The following is a 22,105-nucleotide window of genomic DNA, read 5'->3' as shown; positions in this document are numbered from 1 at the left end:
CTACCATCTAAAAGGATAAGGGCAGCAGGTATCTGAGAACACCACCACCTGGAGGTTCCCCTCTGAGGGGCAAAGATCAGGTAAATAGTCAACATCCTGAGGCAGCACGGTAGCATGGTGGTTAGCATAAATGCTTCACAGCTCCAGGGTCCCAGGTTCGATTCCCGGCTGGGTCACTGTCTGTGCGGAGTCTGCACGTCCTCCCCGTGTGTGCCTGGGTTTCCTCCGGGTGCTCCGGTTTCCTCCCACAGTCCAAAGATGTGCGGGTTAGGTGGGTTGGCCAGGCTAAATTGCCCGTAGGGTCCTAAAAAATAATAAGGTTAATTGGGGGGGGGGGGGGGGGGGGGGTTGGTGGGTTGTTGGGTTACTGGTATAGGGTGGATACGTTGACTTGAGTAGGGTGATCATTGCTCGGCACAACATCGAGGGCCAAAGGGCGTGTTCTGTGCTGTACTGTTCTAAATCTAAATCCTTTCCCAAAGCTGGGGGAGCCTAAAACTAGAGGGCATAGGTTTACGGTAAGAGATACAAAAGGGTCCAGAGGGGCAATCTTTTCACACAGAGGGTGGTGAGTGTCTGGAACGAGCTGCCAGCGGCAGTGGAGAGGCGGGTACAATTTTGTCTTTCGAAAAGCATTTGTACAGTTATATGGGTATAATATGGGCCAAATGTGGGCAATTGGGACAAGCATAGTGGTAAAAACTGGGCAGCATGGACAAGTTGGGCCGAAGGGCCTGTTTTCATGCTGATTCTATGACTCTATAAGTCACTCACCATCCTGACTTGGAAATGTATCACCGTCCCTTCAAGGTCGCTGGATCAAAATCCAGGAACTCCCTCCCTCTCAGCAATGTGGGTGACCTACACAACATAGATTTCAACGGTTCGTGAAGGCAGCTCACCAACACCTTCTTAAGGGCAATTAGGGATGGGCAACAAATGCTGGCCTAGCCAGCATTTGGGCAGCACGGTAGCATGGTGGTTAGCATCAATGCTTCACAGCTCCAGGGTCCCAGGTTCGATTCCCGGCTGGGTCACTGTCTGTGCGGAGTCTGCACGTCCTCCCCGTGTGTGCGTGGGTTTCCTCCGGGTGCTCCGGTTTCCTCCCCCAGTCCAAAGATGTGCGGGTTAGGTGGATTGGCCATGCTAAATTGCCCGTAGTGTCCTAGAAAGTAAGGTTAAGGTTAAGGGGGGGGGGTTGTTGGGTTACTGGTATAGGGTGGATACGTTGACTTGAGTAGGGTGATCATTGCTCGGCACAACATCGAGGGTCGAAGGGCCTGTTCTGTGCTGTACTGTTCTATGTTCTATGTAGCCAGTGGAGCCCACATCACGTAAAAATGAATTTTTAAAAACTGAAGAGTCAACCTCTTCATCAAAGGAGGAGAGGAAGTTGGAGGAAATCATGGGAAGATGGGGTTCTAGACTGAGGAAAGAAAATAGCTACGTTTTCAGCTCCTGGTCACTATCCTGTGTCCCTGCTGAAAACAGAGGGTGTGTGATAGTCAAGCAAAGAAAAATAATGGACTTGCATCTGATCCCCATTCAGGGGAATAGCAGACTGACACTCACTGTGGAACAGTCTCTAACTGAGGGGGCAGCTTCTTCAGCAAAGGAGGAGAGGGAGTTGGAGGAAATGATGTTTCCTTTTCCTGTTTTACAGAAGGATTGCACCGTACTACACCAGAGAATACAGAGAGGATAGACTCCGCAGATAGAACCTGACCATCACCTGAGGAATAACTGCACAACTGTGGGAAGACATCCAGTCCCTACACAGCTTTGCTGAACACAGAGACGGTTAGACAGTGAAACCATCATCTGGAAATCGGTCGGGTCAGGTGGGCTTTAACATCTCATCAGATCTGAAACTGGTTAGTGGTGTGGAACCTTCCATCAGAACTAACGTTTCCGAAGGTTCGGCTGTGTAACGGTCAGGGTGAGGCTGGGAAGAAGTGTGAGTCGGCTCCAAGTGTGGTTAGAGCTTCAATCATTCATCAAACCTCATGGACCAGTGACGCATTCCTACATGTGAGACTGGTCAAGTGTGAGGTGGGCTCTACAGGCAGTTAAGATCGACTAACACGCAGGGTGAATCTTTTGAGTTGTGTGTCACACAAGCCCTGCTACATGGAAGAGAAACCTTTCAAATGTGAAGAGTGTGATAAAATCTTCGCTGAGTCATGGATGCTCATGAAACATGAATGCATCCACACTGGGCAGAAACTGTTTAAGTGTGAGGAGTGTAACAAGGACTTTTCACAATCATCAGATCTGCTGACACATTGGCGTGTTCACACTGGGGAGAAACCATTCACGTGCGAGGTGTGCACCAAATCATTCTCATGCTCATCCAATCTCCGTGAACACCAACGCATTCACACAGGGGAGAAACCATTCACGTGCGAGGTGTGCACCAAATCATTCTCATACTCATCGAATCTCCGCACACATCAACGCATTCACACAGGGGAGAAACCATTCATGTGCGAGGTGTGTGACAAAGCATTCTCAAATTCGTCGCACCTCCGCACACACCAACGTATTCACACAGGGGAGAGACCATTCATTTGTAAAGTGTGTGACAAATCATTCTCCCAGTTACCAAACCTCCTCACACACACACGTATTCACACAGGGGAGAAACAATTGATGTGCGAGTTATGCAATAAATCATTCTCAAATTCATCGCACCTCCGTGTACACCATCGCATTCACACAGGGGAGAGACCATTCAGATGTGAGGTGTGTGATAACTCATTCTCGCAGTCATCGTCCCTCCACAAGCACCAACGCATTCACAAAGGAAAGAAACCATTCATATGCAATGTGTGCAACAAATCATTTCCACAGTTATCATACCTCCGTGCACACCAATGTATGCACGTGGGGGAGAAAGTGTTCAGATGTGAAGTGTGCGACAAAACTTTCAAACAGTCTTCAAACCTCTTGACCCATCAGAAGATCCACACAGGGGAAAAACCCTTCAAGTGTGAGATTTGCAATAAAGCCTTTGTGAGGTCTTCGACCCTCCTGAGACACCAGAGGATCCACACAGGGGAGAAACCATTTAGGTGTGATGTTTGTGAGAAGATTTTCATCCACTCCTTCGAACTCCTGAGGCACCAGAGGGTTCACACCGAGGAGAAACAATTGGAGTGTGAAGCGTGTGGCAAAACTTTCACAAATTCATCAAATCTCCTGGTCCATCGGAGGAATCACACAGGTATTTCTGACATCTTTGAATCGGTTGGAACAGGGACATGGGAAGAAACTATTCAGGTATGAGGTGTGTGACAAGATTTTCTCACAGCCAGTGTATCTTCTTGTCCATTCACACAGGGGAGAAACCCTATCAGTGGGAGCTCTGTCATAAAACTTTCACACAAGTTATCAGTTCTCCTGGAACCAGTGAACCCATATGGGAGAAAAATCCTTCCAGTATCATGTGTATCAGGATTGTTTCACCTACTCCTCCTCGCTAAACACCAACATCTCCCCATTGACTTGGAGCTGACTCACATGCTTCCCTCACACTGAGAGTTGTCTGTTGTTTCCCCCAAAGTGCTCACACAGGGGAGCTGTCCTTCCAAAGCACTGCCTGTCGCAGCAACGTCTGTCTCGGCAGCGTCTGTCTCAGCACCGTCTAATCTCGGCAGCGTCTGTTGCAGCAACGTCTGTCTCGGCAGCGTCTGTCTCGGCAGCGTCTGTCTCGGCAACGTCTGTCGCGGCAGCGTCTGTCTCGGCAACGTCTGTCTCGGCAGCGTCTGTCGCAGCAACGTCTGTCGCAGCAACGTCTGTCTCCAACCTCTTCCTCCATCAATTATTGGAAAAAGGTGAAGAATAATTTCTGTACAACCACATTAAAGTTCCGGTGCAGGAAGGGTCAATTCATCGTGTCTGTGCCGGCCAAAACATTGTGGCAGGAAGAAGAGTTAGCAGAAAGCTGTGCAAAGGCAAAGGGTGTCTGCCGAGAACTCAAAAAAGGAGCTGAGCCATCCATAGTTGTTATTCATAGTTATTAAAGGAAGGTTGTTGGGAAGGGGTGGCACTACTTCGTTAAAAAGCTAATGGAAGGAGAATAGCTGAAACACTGAACACTGAATTGAAGTGCATTCCGGAGGTCTGTGGTATACTTTTGGTTTGGTTGTTAAAGAAATGAGTGAACCTTCAATAAAGTATAAGTAATGATCGATTATAGTGTTCCGTTCATTGTGTTTGCTTTGTTTAATTCTTCACAATAAAGTGCATTTTCTGTTTAAAAACATCAAATTTAATGGAGTGGTTATGTTGGTTCATCACGGAGTGTTCACATTTCTCTTCAAATGTTAAAGATCCCTAACAGGACCATCACAAATCAGCAGCATGTTTCTTACATTACAAAGATGGCTACACTTTAAAAAGCATTTAATTGGCTGAGTATTGCTTTTGGATGCTTTGTGTTCATGAAAGTTGATATATAAATTCAAGCCTTTCCTGGTGATGGTTCACCAGACTGATCCCTGGGATGCCGAGATTGTCCAGTGAGGACAGAGAAACGTTCCCTTCCTGTGAACTGGAAATTCTAAACACATTGATGGAGAAAGTATACCAGCCCACGGTAACACTGAGCTCATTAGCATCAATGATTGGCATCAGGGGACTAAGCCTAATATTTGCAAGTTTGCTGATTTGAATGAGAGTTGTGAAGAGGATGTAAAGAGGCTGCAAGGGGATTTGGACATGCTGAGTGTGTGCGCAAGAAGGTGGAAAAATGTTCTCCATATTTGTGCAAAAAACAGAAATGCAAAGTATTTCTCTTGAATGCTGAGATTTGGGGAAGTGTTGATCCAAAGGGACCTGGGTGTCCTTGTGTCAGTTTCCATGCTGGTGGGAGCAAATGATTCGGCAGACAAATGCAATGATAGACTTTATCACAAGACGATCTGAGTACAGGACTAAAGAAGTCTTGCTGCAGTTGTATTGAGACCATACATAGAATGCACAGATTTCAATTTCTTTCCGAAGGACAGGCATACTTGCCACAGAGAGGGCAAAACTCAGCCTGTAAATCAGAAGGGAAATGCTTCCAATAAACACCCTCAATATCCAACACAGCCAATCAGTCAGCTCAGCACAAAGCAGCGAGTAAACAGGTCTCTGAGCTGCATCTTCTCACACAGCATAAGGGGCATTTCCACACCTGATTGCCCACAGAATAGTCAGACTGCCTGAACATTAATGTGGATATTGTGCAATGTAATTATTCTAAATTCTGCTCCTTCACTCACCATCTCCTGACTTGGTTCTCAGTCCCTACAGGATGTGAAGCAGCTGTGAAAGAGGAAGAGGAGAGAATGGGCAGAGTAGGTGGACTCTCTCTGATTGTCGTCTCTCACAGCCAATACAAATATTTCTGGAGTGACAGGAGTTTCCTGAAGCTTGGCAAACTGACCGGTGAAACAGAGGCGACTTTGATCAGCAGATCAGGTGGGGATGTAAACTTGTCATTGTCCCATCTGAATAAAACCTCACTTATTGCAGCTTCTGTCTCAGTTCCCCGGTAAACATTTGACAGAGATTTCTGGTGTGTGAACAATATTCTTCATCCTCGGAGGCTTTCAAACTGACAACATCAGTGTGGGATGTGTAACCTCGGATGTGTTTGACAGCAGATCAGAAGAGGAAGACCCACAGCATCCAAGGCAGTGATGACACCCAGTGGTGGGATCCGCACATGTACAGGAGAGAGAGAAGCATACAGGAGAGGAGCATTGCAGGGGAAAGAGGAGAGGGGAAATTGACTGGGTGTTGGTGGAGTATTTCTGTGAGTTGCAAAATGATTCAATGACACATTCTCACTGTGTGGTACATAATACCTCACTTCTAGCAGCTGTCTGAAATGTGGTAGAATCCATGGGTGAGTCACCATCAATGGGAGGGCTGCAACAAACAATCACACAGATTATAAACAACAAAGTCTGCAGCCCTGATGATATTCTAGCTGAGGGATTCCAAGCCAATGGACTTCCATTCATGTCAAGACTCCATGACCTCATCCTCCAGATTTGGGAGGAAGATGAACTCCCCTCGATTTCTGATGTGACAATTGTAACTATCTTGAAGGTAGATAAATCATGCTGTGAAAACCATTGACGTATTTCCCACTTGTCCAGAGCAGGGAATATCCTGGCACACATTCTCCTGAATGTTTCCTGTGCTGAGGAAATCCTCCCAAAGACACAGTGACATGGCTTTCTAATATCTCCTTCTTTGTCTCATGATTACGTCTCTGTGAAACACTTTGGGATGTTTGACTATGTTAAATTGCTCCATAAATACAAGCTGTTGTCCTCTCACATTCCCTCCAATCCTCAAGGTACTGATCTGAAGTACAGACTGGACATTGATTTGCCTCCAGTACTCTGTCCGAATGGCCATTCAGCATGTGTAGACCCAGACAGTGAATGTTGTGAGACTATGGAGATTGTCACAGCCGAGACACATCCTGTCCTCCCCCTCACCTCCTAGCTGGTTTACTGATAAGGAATGGGATTCCTGTCTGATTCTCCCCCGCACATAGACCAGAGATGCTGAGGCTAATTGAAGTCTCTCCATTTTAGCTTACTTTTTCAGAGCAGGAAACAGGGAGTCGGCCGTGGGGTGACCTGGGAAGGTTTGTATTTTCTTTAAAAAGGCACTTACCTCTGAGGTTTCGGCCTCATTCTTCCAGCGGAGAGGGGAGAGCTGTAAGGTCAGCTGAGTTTTTGATTTTTAAACTTACTTTTTCGGAGCAGGAAATGAAATGAAAAACGTCCTCTAATAATTTTCAGAATTAAACAGAAGTTTCACATTGCCTACCACCCACAATCCAGCGGCATTGTGGAACGCATGAACAGAACCCTAAAGGCAACACTTAGGAAAATGGTGCAACAGCACAACACGACATGGGACACAGTTCTCCCATTTGCACTGATGTTTATTAGAAACACGGTGTAGAGATCGACAGGATACACCCCCCAAACCCTCATGACCGGACGACCCATGAAGGGTACCGAGTATTTATTTGGACTTGGATTTGGCCAGCCCTGCAGTCACCGCCCTTACCCACGAAAAAAGGTCCAAAACATGATGGAGAATATTAAAGCAGCACAGCTCACTGCAGCTGTTCGACTAGGCGCTAGGAAAAAGCAGAGTAAGGCCTGCTTTGATAAAGCAGTAAGAAGTCTTACAACACCAGGTTAAAGTTCAACAGGTTTGTTTCAAACACTAGCTTTCGGAGCACTGTTCCATCCTCAGGTGAAACTTCTTACTGTGCTCACCCCAGTCCAACGCCGGCATCTCCACATCATTGATAAAACAGTACACCCGGTAGAGTATACATGCGGACAGCAAGTCGTGGTGTCCCTGTACAATCCGAGTTCATCCCTCTCCCCCAAATTTGCAGGACCCTACTCAATCTCTGATAAAGTAAGCCCCTCACTTTATAAGATTACGTATCCAAATAGAAAGTCAGGATGGTACCATATAAACCAACTTAAGGTTTATGGAACTCGGTCCGAGGGGTTACAAAAGCAGGGAGAAGGCACAGTGAAGGGAAATGTCAAAAATAAGTTTAAAAACGGCCGTGAAAAAAGCAGCTGAAAGTCCGCCGGGGAGTGGAAAGGTCACTGCGGGGATGGCAAGAAAAGTGCAGGCTGGGGCACCAGGGGAGGCCGCATTGCCCACAGCTGAAGAAATGACTAAGATGATGGCCATGGAACTCGAAAGGCACTTCACAAAGCACATGGAGGTGATGAGGAAGGAGATGGGGTCGGTATTGAAAGTGCTGGTGGAGGAGGCGATTGCCCCGGTGAGGGCGGCGGTATTGAGCGCAGTGACGGAGGTGTGGGAGCAAGGGGAGGCGCTGAAGGAAGTGGAGAGACATTATCGCAGCAGAGTGATCAACTTACCTCGATGGGGAAGGAGATGCAGAAGGTGATACAGATCAACAATGGTCTGCGAGCCAAAATGGATGACTTGGAAAACAGGTCTAGGTGACAGAATCTGAGGATTCTGGGTCTGCCCGAAGGAGTGGAAGGCCCAAGGCCGACTGAGTATTTTGCCGCAATGTTAGCGAAACGATTGGGGGAGGGGGTGATCCCTCCGATGTGAACTGGATCATGCTCATCGGTAGTGGAGGCCTGGACCAAAGGAGAGTGAGCCGCCAAGAGTAATGACGCTGTGTTTCTATAGGTACAGTGTGAAGGAGAAGGCCCTGTGCTGGGCAAAGCAGAAGCGGGTGGTGCAGTGGGCTGGAGCAGGCATACACATGTATCAGGACTTTACGGTGGAGCTGGCGAGGAGGCGGGCTGCCTTCAACCAGGTGAAGAAAGCACTGTACATCAGTAAGGTGTAGTGCGGCAGAGTATACCCAGCTAGGTTGAGGCTGACCTATAAATCCAAGGGGCGCGATTCTCCCAGAGGGGGAGAAATCGTAAGGCTGGCGTCAAATCCGGGCGGGTTTGACGCCAGCCTCCCCCTCCCCGACCGGGAACCGATTCTGGTCCCCGGTCGGGGCTAGCATGCCGCCGCCGTGAACTCCGGCATCGAATTTCGTTAAGCCCGCTTGCCAGAGTTTGCGCCGGCTGACGCGTCACATGACGTCAGCCGCGCATGCGCGGATTGGCAGACTCCAACCCGCGCATGCGTGGATGACATCATCGCGCATTTGCGCGAAACCCGCGCATGCGCGGGCCGGGATGCCCCTGAGCCGCCCCGCGAAGTGATACAGCGGGGCGGCGGAAGGACAAAGAGTGCGCGGGTATCGGACCCGCTGCCCGCGATCGGTGGGCACCGATCGCGGGCCCATGGCACCCTTGGCAGGGCCGTGGTACTGCCGTGCCAATCGGTGCCATGGTTTTAAAAATCGGCACTTTACGGCCGTTTTTACGAACGGCCAGACCAGGTGTGTTTGCCGTTCGTAAAAACAGCCGTAAAGGGCTTGGAACTCGGCACATCGGCCAGCTGAGAATCGCTGCTGGCCGTAAAAAAACGGCGGCAGCGATTCGTATCGGGAGTCGGGCGTGGGGGGGGGGGGGGGGAGAATAGCGGGAGGGCGTCAGACTAGCGTGGCCGTAAAATTTTACGAACCCCGCTATTCTCCGCACCGTCGTGATTGCGGAGAATTGCGCCCAAGGACTTTTATTTTGGGATGGCGGAAGCAGCGGAGGAGTTTGCGAAGGCAAAAGGACTGTGGCAGAATTGAGAAATGGTCATGTACCGATGTCGACTCATGTAACTGTATTTTTTTCACTGCGTGCTGGTGTATATGCTAATTAAGCCAACGTATATATTTGGACAAGGGAAGAGATGGGACTTTCACTTGCAATGATGGTTCTTTGGGGTTTGGGTGTGTATGCGGGGTTTGTGTGCTAAAGGGAATTTCTTGTTTTTTCCTGGGACCGGGCAAGGGGGAAAGAGATCCGGGCAAGGGCCTACACGGTTTAAGCCGGCCAGTGAACGGGAGAGAGGTGGGGGAGGGGCTGCGGCCATCGGAGCCAGGTCGAACAGTTCCGATGAGTCTAGGGTGGAAGGTTGAGGGGAGAAGTTTTGTAAGAGGAAGTGGAGGGGCGGAGTCAGGGGGGTTTACAGTTCATGGGTGTCATTTACGGTACTCTTTCGGGGATTGGATGGAATTGAATGTTGGGGGGGGGGGCGGGTTCTCTAGGTCAATGGTGACCATTGCCGATTCCTGATTCCTTTTTCTTTTTTTTTCCTTCGCTTTTCACACCATGGGAGGGTTTCTTTTAGTTGATGCTTATACTGTCAGGTGGGCCGTTGTTTGGGGTGGTGGGAGGATGTTGTATTTGTTACCATTTACTGCTGTTGGTGGGATGTAAATTCTGAAGAAAATGTGAAAATGGAGAATAAAAATATTTTTTAAAAGTTTATGGAACTCAGTGCAGCCACTCACACCACATTTCACTGGTAATAGCAGACACCTACAACCGCCCCACTGGCAACCTAATCCAATCCTCCCCCAGCCAGGACAGCACGTCCACAGCCACAACCTTGACTCCGCGCCAGAGACGAATTTCAGCCTCACACTTGATTCAGCCGCTAGCGATAGCGACAGCGAAAGCACGACGGTAGTATTTGATAATCCCGACCAAGCCCCAGTGACACCGACCACGATATGTTCGGCCCCCCAGAGACCATTTATTTGCCACTACCAGAACCTGCCCCTACCGCCCAACAGGATAAGAAACAATGGCACTGAGACAATTCTTATTGACTGATAAGAAACAAGATGGATCTCCCATCGGCCCAGGCCGCCTTGGCACAGAAACTCCAGTCACGAGTTTGGCAACTGGGAGATGGTGATGACTCAGAGTCTGACTCCCACCATGCTAACCCCTTTACAACCCTTTTCGGAATGGAACCCTGAGATGTCCAGATGATGAGAGAAAGAAACCGATTGAGATTTACGGTGTCCTATTCCCTGATGGAGCCTGCCCGCTTTCTTTCTTTAGTTTGTTTTTTTAATGTTGAATGTTTCTCTCTTGTACAATCTCAGGCAAAATTTCTTGGTACAGTTATCACTACTCCTTTGACACCACATGGTAATTAAAGGGACAAGTTTTGTCGGAAGTCCATAGAAATCCAAATTCTTACCATTCTTGTAAGGTCACTTAGGCAGTGGAGTAACGGCACTGATCCCCGCCCTGCCTGAGGATTCCCGCCCTGCCTGAGGACATCCTATGTATTTGGTCAGCCAAGCTCGGATAGTGGAGCAACGGCACTGATCACCGCCCTACCCGGTATTCCACCCATTCTTGCCCTGCCGCGGCTCATACGCACTCCATTCAGAAAGTTATTTTTGAAACTCTTTTACTGTTCTTTTAAAAATGTAGTTACAAGAATGCACTTTGCCACAATTTTTGTTTGCTTTCCGGCGACCCTTCGGTCGCGAACCCCCACCTGCTATTTACATGTTAAAAGACTTGGTTGAAACAAGTTTGCTGTTAGGAACAAACTACCTCAACACTGGACGGAGAAATTGTCCGCCCACTCAAATACAGGCTGCGAGATTGCTCACACTGTGACAGAATTTCTTTCTCGGATGTCTTGTCTCCCAAATGGTTGGTTTAAAAAAAAAGAGGGAGTCACAGATGGCGACGATTCTAAATGGGAAATTGATGTTAAGGAGAAACAAACAGACAAATGGGATATTAAACAACAAGATAATAACAGATGATATGCTTGTACCCCCAGGAATATACGAATATACCAGGAGATGGAGGAAGACAAAGCCAAAATGAAGACGGACCTGAGGACCTGCATCATGATTGTCGTTGGATCACTACCGCGCGTTATCAGCCCCTATATCCTTCACCACACAGGCCCTAAACATAACCACCCGTGTTGATACCCCTAGCCTGGACACCACACCACACATAGAAACAGCCACTGATACCCCCACATGGTGCGATAATATCACAACACGGTAGAAGCCCTATTGATTATAACAATACTTTGCAGTGTCGTCCAGCCACTCAGACTTCAGAAATGGCGAAGGAGAGCCTCCTGCCCTCCAGTATACACACTCAGAGCCCCTTTTCTTGGACTTCAACAGACCCCTCACTTTTTGAACACTTCTTCACCCTAATAAATTCCGTGGTTTTAATAAAATTACTTTCTCTGTAAATGGCATGTGTTAAGTAGAAATGTGATGCTGCTATTGTTTATTTTGTACTGTAATATAAATTATTTGGTTATTAGCTGGCAGCTGTTTAGTTAAGTGTAGTTTAGGTAAGGACAGTTAGAGTGTAAAGAAATTGAAATGTATGATTGAATGTTACAGTGCCCCCTTAGAATTTTTATAGATGTGTGTTGTATTAAGGAAAAACTGAGATAAATGTTCCAATCTATAGGACTGAGTAGGATAGAACCTGTCCTTGATCGAGGGCACCCAACAATCCAGAGAATAGAAGAAGATTAAGTAGTGTGATCCATCACGCTTCGCGTTTAGGATCAAGAGGACGGACTGTTCCATCTGGGATGGCCACTTACAACAAGAAACATGGACGTTCGCAAAGCCTAAAGGGAAATGTGGACAATGTAAGATTCAGGCAGGCACAGAGCCTGAATGTACATTTGTGAACAGAGAATCCAGACAGCATCGAAACCCCCAACCGATTAGCATTTTGATGGCCCATCTCCATCAGACAAAGGAATGATACTCACGTAACCGATACAAGTTCAGACATTTCAGCACCACTCCCTTTACTCAGGAAGCATAAACAGCAAGGTCAATGACGCTTACGACATGCCCAGCCATCAAGGCACTCACCCCTTTATTGGCTCGATCGAAGGCCCAATTAATTGGGTCCTAACCTAAGGACCGCCCAAAAGAGCGTGAAACCCCCCCCCCCCCCCCCCCCCCCGCCAAGGATAAAGAGAAACACTGCCATGTGTTCAATCTCTTTTGGACCTGGCGTCTCCATCTCCAATCACAGCACCACGACCAGAAGCAAGTCCAAGTTCAACGCTCACTACCAGATGGATGAGCCCAGCTGAGCAGCAGTTACCTCTCCAGACCCAGCAGATCCAGATTCGAACAAAGGCCACTGTTCCTCTGACCTAAGCGGGTGCCTGAAGTTAAGTACAGGTTGTCATAGTTGTTAGATGCAGTTTAACTAGTAGTGTTTATGTTGCATGTGTAAGTTAATCTTGTATGTAAATAAAGTACCCTTGATCTTGAACTAACTAACTGGTTGGCTCTTTGATCGATATCCGGTTGAACATTGTGGTGGTATCAGCGACTCTGAAAGTATATTGTATAGTATCGATAGCTAAAGAAGGGAAACCTTATTGACTGCCATATATATAGGTAAAAAAGGCAACAAAAGAGGAGGGGGTGGTGGTACAATTCGACTGAGCAACGTTATGAGGGTGTTGCAAAAATGTTTTTGCAGATTGCTGGTTGCACTGTTAGGTTATTTAATAATTAATGTATATTTGGTTTTCTTTGTATAAATGCACTATAGTGGTTTTGTCTTTGTGCTGATATTGTGTAGAGGAAAGGTACTTGCGTGTTTATGGCAAGGTGCCTTTTCATGTCGGTTGATAATTAATGCGATATATGGACTTTTCAGTTGTTTGTATTTTTTTGTATAAAGGTATTGCTGACTATTTAATAAATACAATATTCCTAAGTGCATTCCCGTGGTTGGAACAACCTCCCTGCTTTTTTCTTAGAGAAATACAGCACAGAACGAAGCTGTGCCAAACTTTTGTCCTAGGTTAATCATAGATCATAGAATTTTGGACACTAAGGGCAATTTATCATGGCCAATCCACCCAACCTGCACATCTTTGGACTGTGGGAGGAAACCTGAGCACCTGGAGGAAACCCACGCAGACACAGGGAGGATGTGCAGACTCCACACAGACAGTGAGCCAAGCCGGAATCAAACCTGGGACCCTGGAGCTGTGAAGCAATTGTGCTATCCACAATGCTACCGTGCTGCCCTTAAGAACAAATTAATCTACACTTCATTATTCTACCATAATCCATGTACCTATCCAATAGCCGCTTGAAGGTCCCTAACGTTTCCGACTCAACTACTTCCACGGGCAGTGCATTCCATGTCCCCATTACTCACTGGGTAAAGAACCTACCTCTGACATCCCCCCTATATCTTCCACCATTTACCTTAAATTTATGTCCCCATACCCACTATTACAGCCTCAAGAGGTAAGAGCTGCCTTCTTGAAAGTGAACCAATGGAAAGCGACGGGCCCTGACGGAATCACTGGGCAAGCACTCAGATCCTGAACAGACCAGCTGGTGAGTATATTTGCAGACATCTTCAACTGTCCACTTCTCCACTCCGAGATTCCCACCTCCTTCAAGAAGACCACAATAATACCAGTACTAAAGAAGAACAATATAGCCTGCCTCAATGACTACCGACGTCTGTTATCATGAGATGCTTCGAGCGGCTAGTTATGCGACAGATCAACACCAGGCTCCCAGTCTCGATCCACTGCAGTTCGCCTATCGCTGCAACCGGTCCACAGAAGGTGCTATCTCCCTGGCCCTACATTCAACCCTCGAACACCTCGACAAGGACACCACTGTCAGGTATTCATCGACTACAGCTCTGCCTTCAATACTATTATCTCGATAAAACTAATAACCAAACTCTTCAATCTTGGACTTGACCCCTCCCAGTGCAGCTGGATCCTTGACTTCCTCAGCAACAGACCACAATCTGTCAGGTTAGGGAACAGCACCTCCTCCACAATAGTCCTCAACACCGGGTTCCCACAAGGATGTGCGCTTAGTCCTCTATTGTGCTCGCTGTACACACACACGACTGTGAGGCAAGATTTGACTCCAATTCTATCTGTAGGTTTGCGGATGATACGACTGTTGTGGGTCATATCTCAAACAATGACAAGTCAGAATACAGAAGGGAGATAGATCACTTGGTTACATGGTGTACCGAAAACAACCTCTCAGTGCCAGCAAAATCATCGACTTCAGGAAGCGTAGTATAACACACGCCACTGTCTACATCAATGGCTCCGAAGTGGAGATGGTCGATAGCTTTAAGTTCCATCATCAACAGACTGGTCCAAGCCCAACAATGTCACTACTTCCGACAGAAGCTAAAGAAATTTGGCATGCCTGCATCGACTCTCACAAACTTCTACAAATGTGCCATAGAGAGCATCCTATCCGGCTGCATCACAGCTTGGTATGGCAACTGCTTGGCCCACAATCACAAGAAACTTCAGAGTGTGATGAACTCAGCCCAACACATTACACAAGTTTGCCACCTTTCCTGTCTACACTTCCCGCTGCCGCAGGAAGGCAGACACCAGGCTTTGCCCTCTTCCAGGCCCTTCCATCAGGTGGAAGATACATAAATCTGAAGACCCGCACATCCAGACTTAGGAACAGCTTCTTTTCCACAGTTACCAGACGCCTCAATGACTCCCCCTTGGACTGATCTGTTCCCTCTAAGACACTATTCACGGCACTCTATGCTGCTCTTGCTTATGTCGTATTTGCTTTGTTATTTTGCCCTTATTCCAAACTTATTTGTCAATGTACTGTGTACCTTTTCGTATTCACTGTCACTATTTACTATTTTTTTGGTCTACTATGTACGTACAGTGTACATTTCCTTGGCCACAGATAAATACTTTTCACTGGCAAACACAGTCCTTTCTCCCCCCTCTGATGTTCAAGTCATCAATCAGCCAGAGGCGGAGAATTGAGAATCGAAGGGATGGATGATCAAATTTCTAATAAGGTAAAAATTAACCATAGATATACAAGTGTCAGGGCAGTGTGACTGCCGCAACAACATTTTTCCCTTTGGACGCTGCAAGGATACGAATTCCAGTTGATGAAAAACGCGAATCCAGCTCCACACATGCAATACTGTCAGAAATTGTGAAAGAGGAAGGCTTATTGGCTCTATATTGTGGATGGTTCCCTGTCATTTCTAGTGTTTGCTGTTCAAATTTTGTTTACTTCTACACTTTCAACAGCTTGAAAGCAATGTCGGTGAAGGGTAATGTCAGGGCTACACCAAGCAAAGATCTGCTGATGGGTTGCATTGCAGGTGCGACCAATGTTTTTCTAACAACACCAATGTGGGTAGTGAACACAAGATTGAAACTGCAAGAAGCAAAGTTTAGAAAGGAGGATATTCATCAGATAGAGTATAAAGGTATTCTAGATGCCTTTCGACAGATCATGGCAAAAGAAGGTCTGGGAACCGTCTGGAATGGGATCCTACCATCCCTTGTCTTGGTCTGTAATCCTGGAATCCAGTTCATGTTTTATCAGGGGTTGAAACGAAAAGCCAGCAAAGCAGGGCAATGGATACCGTCATGGGAAATATTGATGATTGGAACTTTTCCAGGATACACATCTGGAGTGAGACTCATCCAGAGTGGGGACTGCAACTTGGTAATTTGGTGCAGTGAGGTAAACCAGGGAAGGTAAGTGGAAAATCTAATTCTGCTGTTTTTCAGTTAAAAGTGCAGTGTGGAGCTTAGTGTCTGACTGGTTGAAGCTGCCCACACCCTAATTGCTGAGAGGCAGTTATCTGTCAATCACCTGAGGCCTGTTTAGGGGCACATTGTATTCTTCTCTTTGAAGTTAAGGTAGTTTTTGAGTCATCGATTAGCTGAGGTCTGTATAAAAGACAGACAGGGAGCGCACTCAGTAAGCTAGCGCTTTTCCAGGAGACACATCCGGAGTGAGACTCATCCAGAGTGGGGACTGCAACTTGGTAATTTGGTGCAGTGAGGTAAATCAGGGAAGGTAAGTGGAAAATCTAATTCTGCTGTTTTTCAGTTAAAAGTGCAGTGTGTAGCTTAGTGTCTGATTGGTTGAAGCTGCCCCCACCCTAATTGCTGAGAGGCAGTTATCTGTCAATCACCTGAGGCCTGTTTAGGGGCACATTGTATTCTTCTCTTTGAAGTTAAGGTATTTTTTGAGTCATCGATTAGCTGAGGTCTGTATAAAAGACAGACAGAGTGTGCACTCAGTAAGCTAGCGTTTTTCCAGGAGACACATCCGGAGTGAGACTCATCCAGAGTGGGGATTGCAACTTGGTAATTTGGTGCAGTGAGGTAAATCGGTGCAGAGTGTGAGGAAGTGCTTTTTCAGAGGTGCTTTTTAACCCTGGTAAGTGACTGGTGAGTAGTTTTTCTTTTCATTGTCTAATTTATTTATTTTTATTTTGAAATTGTTGTTGTATAAGTTTACCTAAGGTTTAAGACATGGCAGGAGATCCCAGACCCGTGTCATGCTCCTCGTGTGCGATGTGGGAGCTCAGGGACACGTTCACTGTCCCTGGCTCTTTCACGTGCAAGAAGTGTGTTCAGTTGCAGCTCTTGTTAGACCGCATGACGGCTCTGGAGCTGCGGATGGACTCACTTTGGAGCATCCGCGATGCTGAGGAGGTCGTGGATAGCACGTTTAGCGAGTTGGTCACACCGCAGGTGAAAATTAATGAGGGAGATAGAAAATGGGTGACCAAAAGAAAGAGCAAGAGTAGGAAGGCAGTGCAGGTGTCCCCTGCGGTCATCTCCCTGCAAAACAGATATACCGTTTTGGATACTGTTGAGGGAGATGGCTCACCAGGGGAAGGCAGCAGAGGCCAGGTTCATGGCACCGTGGCTGGCTCTGCTGCACAGCAGGGCAGGAAGAAAAATGGCAGGGCTATAGTGATAGGGGACTCGATCGTAAGGGGAACAGATAGGCGGTTCTGTGGACGCAATCGAGACTCCAGGATGGTATGTTGCCTCCCTGGTGCAAGGGTCAAGGATGTCTCGGAGCGGCTGCAGGACATTCTGGAGGGGGAGGGTGAACAGCCAGCTGTCGTGGTGCACATAGGCACCAACGATATAGGTAAAAAATGGTATGAGGTCCTACAAGCGGAATTCAGCGAGTTAGGAGTTAAACTAAAAAGTAGGACCTCAAAGGTAGTAATCTCAGGATTGCTACCAGTGCCACGAGCTAGTCAGAGTAGGAATGTCAGGATAGATAGGATGAATGCGTGGCTCGAGAGATGGTGCAAGAGGGAGGGATTCAAATTCCTGGGGCATTGGGACCGGTTCTGGGGGAGGTGGGACCAGTACAAACCGGACGGTCTGCACCTGGACAGGACTGGAACCGATGTCCTAGGGGGGGGTGTTTTCTAGAGCTGTTGGGGAGGGTTTAAACTAATGTGGCAGGGGGATGGGAACCGATGCAGGAAGTTGGAAGGTAGTAAAAAAGGGACAGAAGCAAAAGGAAGTAAGGGGAAAAGTGCAAGGCAGAGAAGACATAGTCAAAAATCTAAAAGGGCAACAGTACAAGGTATAGTGACTGAGGGGAGCTCAGTGAATAGGCCCAGTAATAACAAAAGGAATAAAACTGGAGATGTTAAGATTCAAAACAGAGGTAAAAAAACCAACATAAGTGTACTTTACCTGAATGCTCATAGTATTCGGAATAAAGTAAATGAGTTGATGTCACAAATCATCGTAAATGACTATGATTTAGTGGCCATTACTGAAACATGGTTAAAGGATGGTCACGACTGGGAGTTAAATATCCGAGGGTATCAAACTATTCGGAAGGACAGAGTGGATGGTAAGGGAGGTGGTGTTGCTCTGTTATTTAAGGATGACATCTGGGCAATAGTAAGGGATGACATCGGTGCTATGGAGGATAAGGTTGAATCCATTTGGGTGGAAATCAGGAATAGTAAGGCGTAAGGCGAACTGATAGGAGTAGTCTATCGGCCACCAAATAGTAACGTTATGGTGGGGCAGGCAATAAACAAAGAAATAACTGATGCATGTAACAATGGTACAGCAGTTATCATGGGGGATTTTAATCAACATGTCGATTGGTTTAACCAGGTCGGTCAAGGCAACCTTGAGGAGGAGTTAATAGAATGTATCCGCGATAGTTTCCTAGAACAGTATGTAATGGAACCTACGAGGGAACAAGCAGTCCTATATCTTGTCCTGTGTAATGAGACAGGATTGATTCATGATCTCATAGTTAGGGATCCTCTCAGAAGGAGCGATCACAATATGGTGGAATTTAAACTACAGATGGAGGGTGAGAAAGTAAAATCAAATACTAGTGTTTTGTGTTTAAACAAAGGAGATTACAAGGGGATGAGAGAAGAACTAGCTAAGGTAGACTGGGAGCTAAGACTTTATGGTGGAACAGTTGGGGAACAGTGGAGAACCTTCCAAGCGATTTTTCACAGTGCTCAGCAAAGGTTTATACCAACAAAAAGGAAGGACGGTAGAAAGAGGGAAAATCAACCGTGGATATCATGTCATGTGGCAAGAGATAAAACTGCTAACATCTATACTGACTGCAGATATGGTTTTGGAGTAGCACATGATTTTGGCCAACTGTGGAGAAAAAGAGGATGTCTCACAACAGCAGGTACACCTATCTGAAATGGAAAGGATGTACGAGATCTTCTAGAATCTATGACCTTGCCCAAAGAAGTATCAGTTCTAAAATGTAAAGCCCATACTCATGAGGACACTATGGAAGCAAGAGGAAATGCTCTTGCGGACCAAGCAGCAAGGGAAGCTGCCTCCCTTTGTGCCTCTCATTGGCATCAGGAATCCAGTCACATTTACAAATTGGGAGTAACCACCTTAGTACATGATTTACGTGAAATGCAGAATGATTGTACAAAGGAAGAAAAATGGAAATGGTTAGAATCAGGTATTCAACCGTATGATGATGAAATTTGGAGAGAAGTTCAAACTTGTAAACCAGTCGCACCGCAATCACTAATGCCCTTCTTAGCTCAACAAATTCATTCATGGGGACAAATGATGGATCGATTCCATAGAAGTTGGTGTGGTAAAGGATTCAAAAAACATGCACAATTGGTAGCAAACCGATGTGTAACCTGTCAAAAGAATAACTTGGGTCCTATAACATCAATGCCTCAATTAAGAGCTCCTGCTCCTGCAGGTCCATTCCAGGACTTACAAGTAGATTACATCACTCTTCCTAAATGTCAACAGTACAATGCCGTCCTTGTAATAGTGGATAAATTCTCCAGATGGGTGGAAGCTGCTCCAGCTAGAAGAGGGACAGCTGCCCATACAGCCAAAGTGCTGTGCAAAGACTTTATTCCCAGATGGGGAGTACCAGCTAGCATTGACTCAGACAATGGAACCCACTTTACAGGAGTTGTTTGTAGGGAAGTCTGTAAACTACTAAACATTAACTGGAATTTACACTGTCCTTATCATCCACAATCATCAGGACAAGTGGAACGTATGAATCGAACTTTGAAAGAAAGACTGTCTAAATACAGCCAGGAAGGCATGAATTGGGTCCAAGCTTTGCCAATAGTATTATGCAGCATTAGGGCAACACCAAATAGAACAACAGGCCTGAGCCCTTTTGAAATCATCACAGGCAGACCAATGTTTCTGCCAGGAACTATTGACTTGAGGAAAGCAGACTGTCATTTAATGAGTGACGCTTTGCTGTCTTACTGTCAAAATCTAACAAATGCTGTTAGCTCTGCTTCTCAACAGGTGTTAGCTGCGTGGGGTGATCCTCCGGAGGGTGGACACGACCTGGTGCCCGGTGAAGAAGTGTACGTCAAAAAGCTGCAAAAGGAACCTTTGGGATCAAAGTGGGAAGGTCCTTTCGTAATCCTTCTCACCACCCAATCCGCTGTTAAGTTAAAAGGAAAGAAAAGTTGGATTCACGCATCGCACGTGAAGCGCGCGTGCAAGTAAAATGTTTGCCGCAATTTTAATTTTCAGTTATTTGATTGACTTCGTGAATGTTGTATCAGAAATGAATAAGAACACATTCCTTTACACAGCTAAGATATATGCTGAAAACTTTAACATTTCTAATTGTTGGGTATGCATTGCAACCCCTACTAACTCAGGGGAGGGTATTCCCTTTCTAACTATTCCCTTTAATGCTTCAGAAACAGAAGAATGGTACATCTATCAAAGTGTCCCTCGCTCTGTGGTGACCCGTTCTGGAGCATATACATGTGAAAATGGGAGGTACCAGGTTGACATCCAAAAATCTATTAACTTATGGAAATCTGCAGGCCATCCACTAAACACCTTTTCAGGATGGCACCAACTTCAATTTAACCCTGATAAAAAACCTCAACATCTTAACCTCCCAACTAATATTAAACAAAAAGGATCAATTTGCCTCATCAGTAAGGACCCTAAAGGGATACCAATGGGTAATAGTAATTGTACTAACTATGTAGATGTTAACACAGCTTTTAAATGTACAAACAACCGCTTAGAAAGAGTTATGCGGTCCTCAAGGATAACAGGGATACCTAACCTCAGAAATAATAAAACATTCGAAGACCAATGGCTCTTAGAATATATTTACTCATATTCTGCTTATAATGGAACTTATTTTATTTGTGATGATAAAGCATATCCCTGGCTCCCAAGATCCTGGTCAGGATCTTGCTATTTAGGATGCATGGTACCTGCCATTCGTCATGTGACTAATCTCCTGCATATTTCAGAAATGACTGTTCAAAGAAAAAACGTTCTATCACCTTTAGAGATGCAATTTTTGCTAGAATCATTCCTTTCTATTGGGAAGTAAGGATGGAGAATGAGTTAAATAAAATAACAACCATCATACAAGATGTGGCAGAATATACTGCCACGGCCCTAGATAAAATCTCTGACGAAATGCGAACAATTCGAACCGTGGTATTGCAAAATTGAATGGCACTTGACTATGTGCTAGCCGAAAACGGTGGCACGTGCGCCCTGATTGGTGCAGAATGTTGCACTTTCATTCCTGATAACTCTGAAGAAGTTAAAGATTTGGTATTACATATCCGAAAAGAAATCAAAAAACTTGATCCATCCCAAGTTCTCTCTCTCTGGGATAGAATTTGCGGATGGTTTGGACACACAGGAATGCCCATAATGAGAATAATCCTATTCTCCTGTGCAGCTGGATTCATCATTTATATGACATACCAATGTGCTACGTGCATCAAAGAACTATTCGCTAAGCGCAGGGGACCAACTGTCAGAATGATTCACACGAACCCTACTGCACCCCCAATTGATGAATTTGAGGTGAAATACTTTTGTTGAAATGTTAACCGTAATATTATCAATCAATTATTTGTATAATCTATTAATACTGAATCTGTAGCATCAAATTTGACTAATTCATTAATTGTTATTTTGTAATAATGATTCTTTAAGAATTTTAATGATTATTGTTGAAATACTTGTTGCAATGCTAAGTTTCCATTCTATTGTTTAAATCTGCAATGACAATATGAATGAATTATTCTTTGTGCTTTTTTACCTATCCTATCGCTTTAATGATATCTTTTATCTTATTCTGATATATCTCACTTGATCTTTCGATTTATCAAAGGGGCGACTGTAGAAGTCAGGTATTTTAAATACACTTAATATAGGTAAGAAGGATTAACAAAACCTTCAAGGCCTTCTACCAAGAGCTGTACACCTCAGAGCCCCCAACGGGGAAGGCTGGGATGAACCGGTTCCTTGATGGGCTGGTCATACCAGTCGTGGGAGAGGGAAGGAAACG

General features: G+C 45.9%; 3 protein-coding genes across 5 annotated transcripts in view; all 3 read left to right on the top strand.

Annotated features, from left to right (window-relative positions):
* Positions 1-12,335, top strand: part of LOC119970915 (zinc finger protein 271-like) — a 128,786-nt gene extending 116,451 nt beyond the window's left edge. The window contains exons 4-6 of the mRNA XM_038806025.1: positions 2,075-3,226; positions 5,293-5,806; positions 11,236-12,335. Coding sequence (XP_038661953.1) covers positions 2,075-3,226; positions 5,293-5,546 — 1,406 coding nt within the window. The 3' untranslated portion in view covers positions 5,547-5,806; positions 11,236-12,335. The remainder of the gene's footprint in view (positions 1-2,074; positions 3,227-5,292; positions 5,807-11,235) is intronic.
* The window catches only part of LOC119971546 (zinc finger E-box-binding homeobox 1-like), a 703,616-nt gene that overhangs the window by 5,641 nt on the left and 675,870 nt on the right, over positions 1-22,105 (top strand). The gene's annotated exons all lie outside the window — the stretch shown is intronic.
* Positions 7,936-16,026, top strand: LOC119970914 (peroxisomal membrane protein PMP34-like). The gene is made up of 3 exons (XM_038806024.1): positions 7,936-8,015; positions 11,236-11,314; positions 15,308-16,026. Exons 1-3 carry the CDS (start codon positions 7,936-7,938, stop codon positions 15,989-15,991), a joined length of 843 nt encoding a protein of 280 aa, XP_038661952.1. The 3' UTR covers positions 15,992-16,026.

This window comes from Scyliorhinus canicula, chromosome 9, assembly GCF_902713615.1.
Source record: "Scyliorhinus canicula chromosome 9, sScyCan1.1, whole genome shotgun sequence".
Taxonomy (NCBI): domain Eukaryota; kingdom Metazoa; phylum Chordata; class Chondrichthyes; order Carcharhiniformes; family Scyliorhinidae; genus Scyliorhinus; species Scyliorhinus canicula.
The sequence above is the reverse complement of the archived record's forward strand: the minus strand, read 5'-3'. Positions and strand labels throughout refer to the sequence as shown.

Bases quoted from the DNA above. Each gene is read 5' to 3' on its own strand.
- LOC119970914 (XM_038806024.1), top strand. From the start codon at position 7,936: ATGGGGAAGGAGATGCAGAAGGTGATACAGATCAACAATGGTCTGCGA. The intron at 8,016-11,235 runs GTGACAGAATCT...TTGTACCCCCAG, and splicing joins GACTTGGAAAACAGGTCTAG to GAATATACGAATATACCAGG. The intron at 11,315-15,307 runs GTTGGATCACTA...AATTAACCATAG, and splicing joins GGACCTGCATCATGATTGTC to ATATACAAGTGTCAGGGCAG.